The 15,808-nt window shown below is 45.5% G+C and overlaps 1 protein-coding gene and 1 long non-coding RNA gene across 2 annotated transcripts; both read left to right on the top strand.

Annotated features, from left to right (window-relative positions):
* Positions 1 to 2,875: 2,875 nt before the first annotated feature.
* On the top strand, positions 2,876 to 3,871 carry LOC136508851 (uncharacterized). Its single transcript, XR_010772131.1, has 3 exons — positions 2,876 to 3,188; positions 3,509 to 3,600; positions 3,735 to 3,871. It is a non-coding gene; the product is annotated as an uncharacterized lncRNA (long non-coding RNA).
* Positions 3,872 to 6,735: 2,864 nt separating this feature from the next.
* On the top strand, positions 6,736 to 15,720 carry LOC136508841 (protein PIN-LIKES 7-like). The gene is made up of 11 exons (XM_066503625.1): positions 6,736 to 6,927; positions 7,017 to 7,096; positions 7,196 to 7,320; positions 7,436 to 7,511; positions 14,344 to 14,389; positions 14,480 to 14,677; positions 14,722 to 14,881; positions 14,969 to 15,056; positions 15,188 to 15,240; positions 15,329 to 15,514; positions 15,596 to 15,720. The coding sequence occupies exons 1-11, from the start codon at positions 6,793 to 6,795 to the stop codon at positions 15,718 to 15,720; spliced, it is 1,272 nt and encodes a 423-aa protein (XP_066359722.1). The 5' UTR covers positions 6,736 to 6,792.
* The last annotated feature ends 88 nt before the right edge of the window (positions 15,721 to 15,808 follow it).

Genomic DNA, 15,808 nt, shown 5'->3' with positions numbered 1-15,808 from the left:
CACCATCCGGCACGCGGCCCAGGCGGCCCAACAACGCTTCGTGGCCCAATAGCTCGGCGTGCGATTAGATGACGCCGAGACGCTAACCTCGGCGTGGCCCGACTCAACGCCAAGGTTCGGTCAGAACCCCACCCCACGCATCACGATTCATGAGATCAGAGAAGCATGCATGCAGCTCGATCGGTTTCATTCCACTAGTGATGGAGACATGGCATGTTCGTCTGCGGGTGTCGGGAGACCATTCAGAGCGGCAGAGACGATGCTACCGGAGGTAGTGCATGCTCGCTGCCTAGCCTGTTGCGGGATTACGGCAAGCCAAGGTAACGTCTCGGCGCCATAGGTCATGGCACCGACCACTAAATTTAACCTAACACCCTAGTTTTATCGTGAGATGGATATATAAAATACACCCTTTTATATATCCATCTCACGGGTAAAACTAGGGTGTTAGGTTAAATTTAGAGGTCGGCGCCATGACCTATGACGCCGAGACGTTACCTCGGCTTGCCGCATCCCGCAACAGGCTAGGCAGCGGGCATGCACTACCTCCGGTAGCATCGTCTCCGCCGCTCTGAATGGTCTCCCGGCACCCGCAGACGAACATGCCATGTCTCCATCACTAGTGGAATGAAACCGATCGAGCTGCATCCATGCTTCTCTGATCTCATGAATCGTAATGCGTGGGGTGGGGTTCTGACCGAACCTCGGCGTTGAGTCGGGCCACGCCGAGGTTGGCGTCTCGGCGTCATCTGATCGCACGCCGACCTCTTGGCCCACGAAGCGTTGTTGGGTCGTCTGGGCCGCGCGCCGGATGGTGCCAAGAGCTTGGCGTGACTCCCCACAGTGCCGAATTTAGGCCTGTGGCGTTGGCTGACACGATGCCGACGTAGTAGGCCCCATGCGCCACCGTGTCGCCGTCGACCAGGGTCGTCCGTGACATGGCAAGACCTCGGCGTCGTGTCAGTCGACGCCGACCCTCATACCTTGGCGTCATGTTCTAAGACGCCTAAAAATGGTCTATTTTCATCAAACGTTTTGACATGGGTCTTTTTGTAAAAAATATTTTCAAAAGGGACCCAAATACAAAAATTTCACGACAACGGACGGGGAGGATCAGGACTCAGGAGTGGAGCGTGCGCGCGCGAGGCCTCGGAGGATTTTGGGCATTTGGCTCGGGAGCACCGGAGGAACCCTGCGCCCGTTGTGGGCTCGGCAGTGGACTGCGGGGCTGGTTGGTTGGTCGGCTGGCCTGGAGCCTGGGCCGTACGCGACGCGAGCTATGTTGTTGTGATTATTTGCGAGTGCTCGGCCGGCAGGCACACGGGGGTCCCAACTGCCCTTCCTTAGCGATAATTCTTAGCTTGTTGCAGCCTCGTGGGCAGCGGCGACCAGCTAGCTTAGCAGGACAAAAATAACGAGAAAATGGCGAGGGCCGGCCGGGACGTACGCCAACGTCGACGAGGTAAATTAAACGACGGAGTTCGTTTTTTTCGTTTGCTAGGTGACGTGACGCGATGGCCGCGATGGCGACTGATGGGCGGTGTCCAATAGCATGTTCGTTTGGCTTATAAGCCGTACTTTTTTAATTAATAAACAGTATTTTTCTCTCACAATAAATTAGCCAAAAGTACTTTCAACCATGATTTATTAGCCAAGCAAACAGAATAATTAATGTGAGTGATCCATCGCGACTAATCAGATCGATGGATCCACGTCTCCGTGTGCGTCGTCCACGGTACGCCTCGGTCTCTAGCACGCGCGTTCAGGTACTTTTGTGCCCTGCACGATAAAATTAAATAACCATGCACCACTCCCCTCGACCGGGAGAAACAGTAGCATGAGGAGAGGCACAACGAGTCTCCACTCTCCACGCGTGGTGGAATTAGTCCGTCCGTGTAAAAAAAAACTCAACAGCATACTAGTAGTTCCGTTTTACATACAGTTCAAAAAAGTAGTAATATAAACCGCATGCTTTCTAGCATGCTCTCATTCGCAAAATTTAATGCTTGTAGTAATATAAACCGCTAACACTAGGAAACAAACACCCGTATAGCAACGAATAAATCGGAACGGAAGACAAATGCGTTGGCGGGCGTGTACGTAGTCCGCTCATGGAGTCACAGGGCCCGTTTCGGAGAGCTCCTCATCCCACGTATAATAACTGTTCACCCTACGCATACTGAATATGATCCGATCTCAGGAAAAAATGTCTAGAGGGCGATTTAGGGTTCATTCTTTTGGTGGAGCCGATCTCAAAAATTGCCTAGAGGGCGATTTAGTGTTTATTCTCGTGGTGGAGCCGATCTCAGGAAAAATACCTAGAGGGCGATTTAGGGTTCATTCTCGTGGTGGTGGCTCCACCGCTCCAGTACGTAGGGGCAAGAAAGCGGTGGAGGTTTTGGTTCTCACACGGTGCCCTTGCATTGGGATGGATCTACTATCTGTCCTTGATGATTTCTTCTGTTGATTCATAATTAAATGGTGTTTTCTCCTAGATGTGAGTCTTCCTGAAGTCGCTGGACTCGCGGAAAGAAGGCTCGGTTCTTCTGAACCTTTCCACTCGTGGAAATAAGGAACGGATCTCCTGAACTTTTGCACTCTATGAATATTTTCCAAATCACTTAATTACAGTAAATGTAATTTCTGTGTTCTAAGAAAAAATTGAATACATCTCATTTTGTCTACAATATACATGGTTTATAATATATACTTTCTGCAAAGGTTCATGAAAATATAGAGACTAGAGATGATGCAAGTACTAGCAGACTACTTAACTGAATAGCAAAATGAATTCGTATAGATTTTTTTTCCTCAAGTGCATGGACCGGAAAATTCCGCCTGCAAGAGGTGTTGCTTGATCTATTACATCTTTGAGAAGTCTATTTTTTATTATTAGGTATTCCTTTTGGCCTCCCATTATTTTAGTACAAGTGCAAATTAGACCTTTACTTGCAGAAGGGATAGTTGTTCATTAAGAAGATGACCATGGGCACTATTATGGATCTACTACTTGCTTGAACTATGTCCTATTTACAATAATTGGACTACTTACAATCTGCTCTATCAATTTCCGCAGGAGGTCCCTGCCCTCTGTGGTGATCATACCAGGGCATCTTGGACTGAAATTTTTGCTTTTCAGGCAAATAGGATGAAACTGATTCCAATCTCAACATTAATCATCACCATCAGTTAAGATAAGAAAACTTTTTATATATCCTATATTCTGAACTTGTAGTTTTGCATGTGATACTTGGTTTTACTATTAATTATACCTAAGTCTGCTACATTTCATTTCATACTTTTTGCGAGAATTTAATTTCATACTTTAACTCACTTTACTTTGGATTACAACCCATAATTGTTGATTTAATGAAGGTATCTCTAGTATGTCCTCTATCTGGTTGTATTTTTTATTTATGTTGTAGTCACTAAATGTGATAACCATTCTTGTCGGTCTAGATAAAAATTTCTGGAGGGTTTCTTTTTTGATCATGTTGCATCTTATCAGTTGCCTGGCATCTGGACGATTAGTATTGTTGCAGATTATCTAGTCACGTCACTTTGGACTAATATGGTGAGATGACATGCCAATTTAATGAGGTAGGACCTATCTGAATTTTTATATGGGCACCATAAAAAATGATTTTATATTTTGTGCTGTTGTAGTCACCAGATTTGAGCTCCTATCTTAAATTTGTGTTGTCATATTAAAGTAATCCAACATTTATCTGTAGGTTGAGAAGATAAATCGATGATCACATCAGTGGAACACTAGCCTAACGGAAGGAAGGAGAAAGGAGGGCTGGCATTCTAAGAGGGATCCTTTATGTTTTATATTTCAATCCCATAGGAATTTGTACTCGGAACAAAAATTATGTCATAAATTATGTAGACGATTTTCATTGTAATGAAATAAATTCCTTATATTATATGGCTGAGTGTGCTTATTTTCTATCGGATGGTCTTGTATTTTACATTAAATTGTACTAGAATTATCCCTATATTTGTCTAAAAAATTAAATATTTATGATATTAATGACTTAATGGTTTATTCCTTGCAACACATATAAGTGTGGCAACAAAGTAAATCAATATGTTGCAACAAACCATAGAAGTAGTTCGCCGATGGTTTGTACAATGCATGTAAACGTTGACATAACCCGTAATTATGCGTTGCAACTTTGCAACGGTTATTGGTATGTGTTACCAACAGATAAATAAGTGTTGCTAAAAATCCTTGGAACGCCACTTTAAACAACGCATATTATATATGTTAGTATAGACCCTGCCAACGCATATATGGACTTTTAGCAACGCATATTTACATTGCAAAAGGAGGTGTCATGTTGTAGTGTAATATCACGTACTACGTAGTTGGATATAAAATCTAGGAGTTAAATGAACCATCGGCCCTCAAATCTTTAAATGTGTGTTGTATAGTTCAACGTACTTTGAAAATGTATTTATGAGTCCCTAAACTTGTTAAGTGGTAGACCACATGTTCATGCGAACCACGTCGGCATCTTTTGATGACCTGAGATACTAGTGTGGCATGCAATTTTACATTTGACCCTTCATCTCCCTTAGAAAATAGACCATGGGCAGCAACAAATGCAACTCCAGGAACCATAGGAACTTCTGTAGCAGTAGCAGTGAAGAGAGGAGCAGGAAGGAGAAAGCAGTGTCTATTTTCAAAGGTTAAATAAAACAAGAGGGGTCAAATTCAAAATATACACGTGCCACTCTAGCATGCCAAAAGTCACTTAACAATTTTAGAGGTCTAGAAATGCATTTTAAAAATTCGTGGATCTATATGACACACCTTAAAAGTTCGAGGGTTATTGGTGTATTTAACTTTAAATCTAAGCTTCCAGGGGTTGTTGTTAACAGCTTGTTATCCTCTTAATAAAAAATGGGTTTGTGAAAAAAATATCAATATTTATGATATCAACTATGTTTTCTTCGCTGAATATATTTAAATATATCATACTGAGTAAACTTTAAATAATCTAACTAAGAAGAGCATTAGAATCGTGCTGTAACATTTTGAGGACGGAGACGGTAGTCAGTAGTCACCAGACCTCTCGCATCGCCCGCTGACTGCCGAAGCCGACTCAGTAATAAACGCGATATAAAAAATCAGACGAGTTACCACGTCTCTCGAACGTTGACTGCCCTAGGCGACTCTGTGTGTGATCCGGACGATGATACGCATGCGTGTGTGCGCGCTGTGCTGTGATTGTGAAGGAACCAGGACCAGGAGGAAAGCATCCACACGGGGAAAAAAACATACTAGCAGCACTGCAGCACGACACAAGGGCCGCCAAGACCCGATCGACGGCCCGATGTTGCGGTCCAGTGGGCTCCAAGGACAAGGAGAGATGCTGCCGAGTACGGATGGCGAACGGCGCTCCAGACTCCGGTGCCTGCCCCCCCGACCGCGTACACGCCGGTACGCGACGGGGAGCTCCACGTCGTGCGCCTGTTTGCACTAACCTAGCTGACGACCAAGTGGAGGGGAGGTGGAGCCCTCAATAGCTGCGCCCGGCGGATGCGCCCGTGGTGCTCGTTCGTTCGTGAACGCGGCGGGTTGCCGGCAGGACCACACACGCCGGCGGCGAGCTCTGACCCGTTCCAGGTCGCCGATGACGAGGAGTCGTCGCGCGAGATATTTCGCAAGTGATAAGTCAATGGCGGGCTGCACTGCATGTGCACGTCCGTCCGTCCAGCTCTGCCGGGGCCGGGCCGCCAAAGTCGCCGCACGTACGCACCGGCATCGTCCTCGCTGTCCTTTTTTACTTCTCAACGGAGCGGCTTTCGGTATCAACACTCTCCGTGCTTGCTTATCCCAGCGGCGGATCGAGGAAAAATTTTAGGGGCTGAATAACACATATCTTTGACCGCGGCTCGATCTTGAACAACATTATAAAACTTTATCTAAAAATTCATGTGAGCTCCAGAAGGTCCCACTGCTCCGATATGAGTAGAGGAGCTCGAGCCCCTCCCCCGCCCCACCGTTGGATCCGCCCCTGCTTATCCCCTACCTCTCTCTACCTCTGGCGTGCGGATTACTACCTGATTGGGAAAGCTAAGCACCGCCCGTAACCGTAATGGGGAGCTAGGGACTCGCCGCCTGCTCTGAAGGCGAGGCCAGTCGGCAGGCTTACTTGCAGTTGTAGGGTGGTGCACAGGTGCCAAGAAAAAGAAATAAAATAAAATAAAACAAAGCATGATGAATGTGACCCAGTGGCCACAACTATCACTCCCTCTGTCTTAAAAACTCTGTCTTAAAAAGAAATGTAAATCTGGCTTCACGAGGAGTTAAATAATTTTAAATTTAACTAAATTTATATAAGATATTATCTATATTTAGTTTTCCAATTAGGTTTGTTATAAAAATACATTTCATGATTAACCTAATAATACTTACTACGCATCATAAACATCAACACATTTCATGGCTGATGCAGAAGCCCAACCACAATGGAAAAAATTGCAAAAATGATACTCGAAAGATTGATTATTGATTATGATGGCACTCGGGGTGGATGAGAAGTGGGTCCATCTATGTCTATGAATGTGGATCCAATGTCAAATCTGCAAAAGACCGATGTTTCAAGTCTCATTTTTGCAAATCGCCCCCCGTTGGAGACAATACAGACTACTAGAAGATACTACTAGGTTTCGCCATCCTCTTCCGCTTCGTTGGAGTGCCTTCACTGCGATCCTGAATTTCAGGGAATTCCGAATGTTTTTGGCAGGCGAAGTCTGAGGCTGCCAGCCATAGCCAAGATGAGGTTCTGGTCTCTGCTCGTCGTAGCATGGATTCCGGTTCTGCAGGTCCTCCTCGTAGGATTGCTCGGAGCTCTTCTCGCATCCAGCCGTCTCGACGTTCTCACGGCCGATGCTCGGAGGAACATCAATAAGGTAACATTCAGTCGTTTTAGCTGCATATATAATACTACGATGAACGACGGAATGTGTGTGCTTCTGGCTGCATTTTTACTGATTCGCAGGTTGTTTATATTGTCTTCGTTCCGTCGCTCGTCTTCTCCAGCTTGTCGAGTACTGTCACGCTCAAGGACATCGTTTCCTGGTTCGAGTTCGCTTGCAGGGCTTTAGTTTACACGCTTTGATTCGATGAATGTTTTGGGATTTGATCGGTTGTTGCTGAACCTGAACGTGGTGGTTTAAGGTGGTTCATGCCAGTGAACATGGGCATCGTGTTCCTGATCGGAGCAGTTCTAGGGTGGGTGTCTGTCAAGGCCTTCAGACCGGAAGAACATCTCCAGGGACTTGTCATTGCTTGCTGCTCATCAGGCAAGACATACATGTCACAAGGAGAAGAAGTTTCTCTTGCGAGGATGTAGAGTTTTTGTTTGTCATTACTGCTCTTCAGATAGGGTTTACTATGTGTTTACATGCATATTTTCAGGTAACTGGGGAGCAATTCCTCTGATGATTGTTCCAGAGATTTGCAATGAGGAGGGCAGCCCTTTCGGAGACGCCAGCACCTGCTGTTAGGTTTGATCTCCCACGCCATTAGGCCCAACGGCCTTTGGGCCTGGTTCTCGCGCCCTGATCGGGGGCGCCCAACCCTACATGGTTGGTGGGCCCCCGTCGTACAGCGCTATAAAGGAAAGGTGGGAGCCGGGGCTCGCAGTACGAGGTTAACCGCGCCGCCAGTCACCCCACCGACATCCTAACCCCAGACCCGATCTTGAGAAGGGGCGCTGCCAGCGACGGGAAGCACCACCGACGCCGGCAACGTCACCACGACGCACACGTCGCCGCCGAGGACGCCACAGCGCCGACTCCCTCTCCACCGAACGTCGCTGCCGGCGCGCAGATGGCGTCCGTCAACGAAACCCCGGCCGGAGCTTCGACCACTACGGCTTTCGATGGTTTGCTACCTATCACCCCCTTTCTCTCTGTCTCTCTGTGAATCCCGAACACATATTCTACTACTATGTATCCCGATCTGATGAATATGTCTAAATCGAACTCTAACAATGGTACCGGAGCCACGGTTCGACAAGAAATCAGATCGGGGAAGTGAAACCGACCGATCTGATGCGGATCGGGAAAGAAAATAGAAAACCGAACCCTAAGACCTAACCCTAATTCCCCAAATCAAATCAGAAGAAGGGAAAAGGGGAGGGTCGGATTCCAAGAACCCTAGACACAAATCCGAAAGAGGGAAAAGGGGAAGAAGAAAGAAAGAAGGGTCGAAACCCTAACCCTAACCCCAGTTTTCCCATTCGGATGAACAAAAAAAAGGGAAGAAATCAAATCGGTCAACCTAACCATAACCCTAACATGAATCAAGAATGGGGTCCTACCTGGGCCCTCATACCGCCGGCGGCATCGCCACCGCGCGGGACAAAGAACGAGCGGTCGGCCCTCGCCGAGAGGAAGAGACCGCCGCCGTGCGGTACTTCCCCGTACCCGCACCGGCGTGCGGGATGAAGCCGAGGCCACCCTCGTGGCGCGGGAGAAGAAGCCGAGCCGGGGGCGCTGGCTCGCCGGGCTCGGCCAAGGAAGCGCCGCGGCTAGGCCGCTCGACGGCGGCGTGCTCACCCGTTGGGGAGCACGCGCGCCGGCGAGGGGGCCGGCGACGGCGCAAAGGCCCGCTCGCTCGTCGCTCCTTCGCTCTCGGTTGCGGCTCGCTGCTGCGGCTGAAGAGAGTTGAGAGAGAGCGGCGAAGAAGAGAGAGAAAGGGAAGGGACGAATGCGCTAGGGTTTCCAGGGCGCCGGCCGCGGCGACGTTTTTGATCCGCGCGAAACGGACGCTCGGCCGTCGGATCAGAACGAACGGTCGAGATTCGCTGGGCCAACTCGAGGCCCAGGCGGGAGTGCGCTGCCGAGGCGCTTTGCCGGCCCAGGCCCAGGTTGCGGCCTGGGTGCGGCCTGGGCGAGCGCGCGGACACTGGGCCGTCATGGGCCGCTACAGCGCGCTGCTGGCCGGGCCGCGCTGCTGGGCGAGCTGGGCCGCGCCGGGCTGAAATGAAAGAAGGAAGAAATAAATTTTTCTTATTATTTTCCAGGAGCAATTTTAATGCATATTTTTTGATGAATTTGAATGATTTTGACACAATTTTCTGTGCAAATTTTATCCAACGATATTTTGCTCAGAAAACAGTGAATTTTTTTTAGTGCTTCTGGAAAATAATAATATGAAAAGATTATTAATGTTTCCGCTGTGCATGATAATTATTGTTCTCTTTGATTAAATTTGAACCAACGGGATAATTTAATTTTAAGAGAAATGAATTTCTGATAATTTTGATGCGATTATGATATTGTTATTTTCTGACCAACGTTGTTAATAACAATATTATAGTTTTTTTTTATCCATGAGAAATTGTGCATTAATTTTACTTCTGTCCAACGGTGATGTAAAATGTTTGCATGGATGAATTATAAGTTTTAATTTGACCAACGTTGAGTTAAAGCATAAAATTTTATGTATAAATGTTCTTACTTACTCTGGTGTGATTTCAGGAGGCAAATGCATTGTGAACATTGCCAACATCCCGACACTCAACGGAACCAATCACCGTGTGTGGCGGGAGAAGTATGAATTGGAATTTGCGTTGGGAGAGGTCGATTTTGCCATCACCTCACCGTGTCCTACTGAGCCAGAGGACCCGGTGAGAGGTGACAATGAATCTGACGCTGATTTCGCTGCTCGAAAGCGTGATCATGCTGAAATAAGAATAAAATATGACCTTGAACATAGGCAATGGACTCTCTCCAACCGTAAGTGCCTGTTGGTAGCCAAAGCCACCATAGAAGAACAGATAAGGGGCTCAATCCCTGAATGTGCTACTGCCAAAGAATATCTTGAGAAAATCAAAAGTCAGTTTACTGGGTCTACCAAGGCCACAGCAAGTTCACTGATTAAGAAGCTTGTGAATGAGAAATTCACTGGTGGTAGCATAAGAGAGCACATTTTGAAGATGAACACTACGGCATCTAAGCTAAAAGAAATGAATTTGAAGGAGGAGGATTTCCTGATTCATTTGATTTTTGCTTCTTTGCCAAAAGAATATGACACTTTCATTGTGAACTACAATATGCAGCCTGAAAGATGAGGCATAGAAAGACTCATCTCAATGTGTGCTCAAGAAGAGGAGAGGATAAAGTCCTCACAAGGTGAATCTGCTCATTTTGTGAAGGATAACAAAAGAAAGAACTTTAATGGCAAGAATTCTAAACCACAAGGGAAACCTAAGTGGGATAAGTCCTCTTCTTTTAGTTTACAGGGAAAGAAACCTCAGGATTCTGAGAATCAGCAGTATGGTGGAGCTGAAAAAGATCAGTGCAAGCACTGCTTCAAGAAGGGACACTACAAGAGGGATTGTCCAGACTTCCTGAAATCTCTGCTAAAGAAAGGTGATGAATTTATTATATTTGTAGATGAATCCCTGTATTTATGTTATGACAAATCCACTTGGTGGGTTGATTCAGGAGCAACTACTCATGTTACAAATTCCTTACAGGGGTTAAGTGGGACGAGAACCTTGCAAAGAGGAGAAAGAACGATTAAAGTTGCAAATGGAGTGCAAGCCAATGTTGAAGCCATTGGAGATTTTTCTTTAGAATTGAATAATGGTTTTGTACTTAGACTTAAAGAAGTACTTTATGTTCCCTCTTTGCGTAGAAATTTGATAAGTGTTTCGAAACTTGATGATGATGGAATTGATTGCCATTTTGGTGATGGCAAGTGTAAGATACTGGTTAATAATAAATGTGTTGGTCTTGCCTTCCGACAAGACAAGCTTTATTTATTATCTCTTGCTGAGAATGCGAACAATGTATGTGATGAGAATGTGAATGATTCCCCATCTGCGGATGTAACTAAGAAGCGGAAGAGAATTGATACTGTCTCTTCGAAATTATGGCATTGTCGCTTGGGCCATATTTCGAGGGGGAGAATGGAACGATTGGTTAAGGAATCAATTCTCCTGCACTTAGAATTTTTAGATTTAGAACAATGTATTGATTGCATCAAAGAAAAGTATGTCAAGAAAATTAAGAAAGATACCAAACGAAGCACAGGAATTTTAGAAAAAATCCACACAGATATATGTGGTCCTTTTCCTGTGAAAAGTGTGGATGGTTATGACTCGTTTATAACATTCACAGATGACTACTCTCGTTATGGCAATATTTATCCAATTAAAGAAAGATCGGAAGCATTGGATAAATTCAAAATATTTAAAGCTAAAGTTGAAAATCAGCATAATAAGAAAATCAAGATAGTACGATCAGACCGAGGTAGAGAGTACTATGGGCGACATACCCCATATGGCCAAATTCCTGGACCATTCGCAAGGTACCTACAGGAAAATGGCATAGTTGCTCAGTACTCCACACCGGGGGAGCCTCAGCAGAATGGAGTGGCTGAAAGACGTAACCGTACCTTAATGAATATGGTAAGAAGCATGATGAGTTACTCCACATTACCGATTAGTTTATGGATGGAGGCACTGAAAACCGCCATTCACATACTTAATCGAGTACCAAGTAAATCGGTGCCTAAAACACCGTATGAATTATGGACAGAAAGGGAACCCTCACTTAACCATTTGCGTGTGTGGGGCTGTCCGGCTAAGGCAAAAGTGTTTAACCCAAACATAGGAAAGTTAGACTCTAAGACAGTCAGCTGCCATTTTATTGGCTATCCAGAAAGATCGAAAGGATATCGCTTCTATTGTCCTGACAGACATACGAAGATTGTAGAAACAAGACACGCTGTGTTCTTGGAGGATAACATGATCAGGGGGAGCATGGTAGCACGAGAAATCAGCCTACAGGAAAAGCGGGTACATGTACCCACTCCGATGGTTGAAGAACCATTCTTCACGCTACCTGCTGCTGTTGCACCGACAGTGTAGGACACTGTAGTGCCAACACCTGTTGCAAGTTCTCCCGTGGCGACAATGAATGAACATGAGAAACCTGTCCTTGAGGAACCTATCCTTGAGGAACCTATAGAACCAAATGTTGCACATGAGGAAGAACAACAACAGCCCAATGTGGAACAAGTGCCGGAGGCACCTAGAAGGTCTCAAAGAATAAGAAGATCAGCTATTACTGATGACTATGAAGTTTATGAAACAGAAGAATGTCAGATGGGGGATAATCCCACCTCATTTGAAGAAGCCATAAGAAGCGACCACTCATCAAAGTGGCTTAAGGCCATGGAAGATGAATTGAAATCAATGAGTACCAATAAAGTTTGGGACTTAGAAAATATTCCTAAAGGAGCCAAAACAGTAGGTTGTAAATGGGTCTACAAAATGAAATATGATTCCCAAGGGAATATAGAAAGATTTAAAGCGCGACTTGTGGCGAAAGGCTTCACGCAAAGAGAAGGGATTGATTACAATGAGACGTTTTCTCCAGTCTCATGTAAAGATTCCTTCAGAATTATAATGGCACTTGTAGCCCACTATGATTTGGAGTTACATCAAATGGATGTAAAGACGGCTTTCCTAAATGGGGATTTGGAAGAAAATATTTATATGGCACAACCGAAAGGTTTTGTCGTAAAAGAAAAGGAAAATATGGGATGCCGCCTAAAGAAATCAATCTACGGATTGAAGCAAGCTTCAAGACAGTGGTATTTGAAGTTTGATAGAACGATAAAAGATTTTGGGTTTGAAAAAATGTTGAGGACAATTGCGTTTATGCAAAGTTCAAGAATGGAAAGTACATATTCCTAATTTTGTATGTGGATGATATCTTGCTTGCTAGTAGTGATATCAATCTACTGATGGAAACGAAGAAATTCTTGTCCTCAAACTTTGATATGAAAGATCTCGGTGAGGCCTCGTTTGTTTTAGGAATAGAGATTCACCGAGACAGGAGAAAAGGGGTTCTAGGATTATCGCAAAAGGCATACATAGAAAAGGTCCTGAAGAAATTTAGTATGCATGCGTGCAGTCCTTCACCTGCTCCTATAGTCAAGGGCGATAGATTTGGGGAACATCAGTGTCCCAAGAACCAATATGAAATTGACCGAATGAAAGCGGTAACGTATGCTTCAGCTGTTAGAAGTTTACAATATGCTCAAGTGTGTACACGCCCTGACTTAGCTTTTGTTACCGGGTTACTTGGCAGATATCAAAAGAATCCAGGAATTGAACATTGGAAATTAGTGAAGAAAGTCTTGCGTTATTTGCAGGGTACGAAAGGCCTCATGCTTACATATAGAAGATCTGATACCCTGCAGATAGAGGGGTATTCAGATTCTGATTATGCGGGAGATGAAAGAAAATCCACGTCATGATATGTATTTACTCTCGCAGGAGGGGCTATATCGTGGAAAAGCTCCAAACAAACCGTAACTACATCCTCGACAATGTATGCCGAGTTTGTAGCATGCTATGAGGCAACGGGGTATGTGAATTGGCTGAAGAAATTCATACCCGGATTGAAAGTGATTGATAATGTAAATGAACCACTGAGATTGTATTGTGATAACAATCCAGCGGTACAGTATGCTCACAACAATAGGTCAAGTGGTGCTGCCAAACACATTGACATAAAGTACTATGTTGTGAAAGATAAAGTTCAGGATCATATAATAAATCTTGAGCATATAAGTACAGAGAAAATGCTCGCGGATCCGCTCACAAAGGGCTTACCACCCAACGTGTTCAGAGAACACGTAGCCGGCATGGGTTTAAGGGAAAGCCTATGATTCCCGAACATACGAAGGGCCCAAAGAAAATTTACATTTCAAAACGGAGAAGCGTATTGTGGCTGTTAGTCTAACGGCACTAATTGCTGTGACGATGGGACAGTTTTATGCACTAATCTGTGATGAAATAGGATGGAAGCAAGGAAAATATGAATTGAAAGTTTTGAGTATGAAATTAAAGAACGAAGAATAGATGAGAGATCGGGGGCGCCCAACCCTACATGGTTGGTGGGCCCCCGTCGCACAGCGCTATAAAGGAAAGGTGGGGGCCGGGGCTCGCAGTACGAGGTTAACCGCGCCGCCAGTCACCCCACCGACATCCTAACCCCAGACCCGATCTTGAGAAGGGGCGCTGCCAGCGACGGGAAGCACCACCGACGCCGGCAACGCCACCCCGACGCACACGTCGCCGCCGAGGACGCCACAGCGCCGACTCGCTCTCCACCGAACGTCGCTGCCGGCGCGTAGATGGCGTCCGTCAACGAAACCCCGGCCGGAGCTTCGACCACTACGGCTTTCGATGGTTTGCTACCTATCACCCCCTTTCTTTCTGTCTCTCTGTGAATCCCGAACACCTATTCTACTACTATGTAACCCGATCTGATGAATATGCCTAAATCGAACTCTAACACCTGCAACTCTCTTGGTCTCTCTTATGTGTCCTTGTCAATGGCGGTGAGCCCATGTTCTACTTAGTTATTAGTATATCTTTCAAAGACCAAGAAGGGTTGGTTGGATTCAGAATGTTAGCTGTTCCTCACGCAGCTCGGCAACTTCTATATACGGACGCACAGCTACAGTGTCATGGAGAGATCCGCTACGCTGTGCAAGGCAAAAATGCGTAAGGAAGACGCTCTAACTGGCACGAGCAAAGAACATTTTGGACAGGATGCAGGTGGTGATTATGTCGCTTTTCTTCCATTGTCCTCTGAAGATTTATCCGATGATGTTGGAAGCAACTCGGTGAGTGAAATATTCTACTGAGATCAGTGATGTACAAACTCTAGTTTATTTTTTGGATTAGTCAGCAGGTTAGTTCTCCCTTGCTTCCAAATGATCCTAGGGCTAGCTTCTGGGGTTACTACTTGAGAAGAGCAGAGGAGTTGGTGGTGGAGATACTGAAAGAACTACGGTCACCGCCAAGTGTAGCTGCGGTATGCCATATATAAGCTTTTCACTACTTTAGTATGATGCCAATACAGAAAGTGGACAGTAGAACTCAAAACTAACTGCTACTATCATCGTGTGATGTTACTGTGGGTGCAGTAGACAAGGTGAAATCACTTGTTACTGAAGAAGGTTCTCCTCTCCGAGTAATCCAGGATTCTACCAAATTATTAGGGTGAGTGTGTGATCGTCAGCACTACATTTCCTACACTCCGTAGAAATCAACCTCAAATATATATGTACTCTTATCTTTTTTTTAAAAAAAAACTATGAACCGATTAGATGACATGTCAAACTTTGGAGCAGGGACGCTACAATTCCATGCACGGTGCTGATTCTCGGTGGAAATCTAACAAAAGGTACATCTCATGCATCTCATCGCCATGACCTCATGCAGTATCATGCCATCCATTGTTTATGTTTCTAAATGGATTGCTGAGCGACCAGGTATCGGCAAGACGGTGGTGAAGCCCATTGTGGTCATATCAATAATTGTCATACGTTTTGTTCTCCTCCCAGTCTGCGGAATCGGCATCGTCACAGCAGCCACCAAACTTGGGTTGCTACCGAAATCTCCCCTGTACCGCTACGTGCTCCTGCTGCAATCCACAGTTCCTCCAGCCATGAGCGTCGGTAATGGAAATTCTATTCACACAATTCAGCATCAGAGATGCCCTTGTGTCTCACCTGTGATCATTTGTTTCTCTACTTCAGGCACAATAGCTCAGCTGTTTGATGTGGGGGAAGAGGAGTGCTCTATCATCTTCGTGTGGACGCACCTAGTTGCAGCCCTTGCTCTCACGCTTTGGTCGACGGTGTTCATGTCACTCGTACTGTGAGCTACCAGTACTGAATCTAGCTGAATGGGGGAGATGATATAGCATAGACAAATGAGGAACATAAAATGTACCAGCACCATTTTAAGTA

Source organism: Miscanthus floridulus, chromosome 1 (assembly GCF_019320115.1).
Source record: "Miscanthus floridulus cultivar M001 chromosome 1, ASM1932011v1, whole genome shotgun sequence".
In the NCBI taxonomy this organism is placed as follows: Eukaryota; Viridiplantae; Streptophyta; class Magnoliopsida; order Poales; family Poaceae; genus Miscanthus; species Miscanthus floridulus.
The sequence above is the reverse complement of the archived record's forward strand: the minus strand, read 5'-3'. Positions and strand labels throughout refer to the sequence as shown.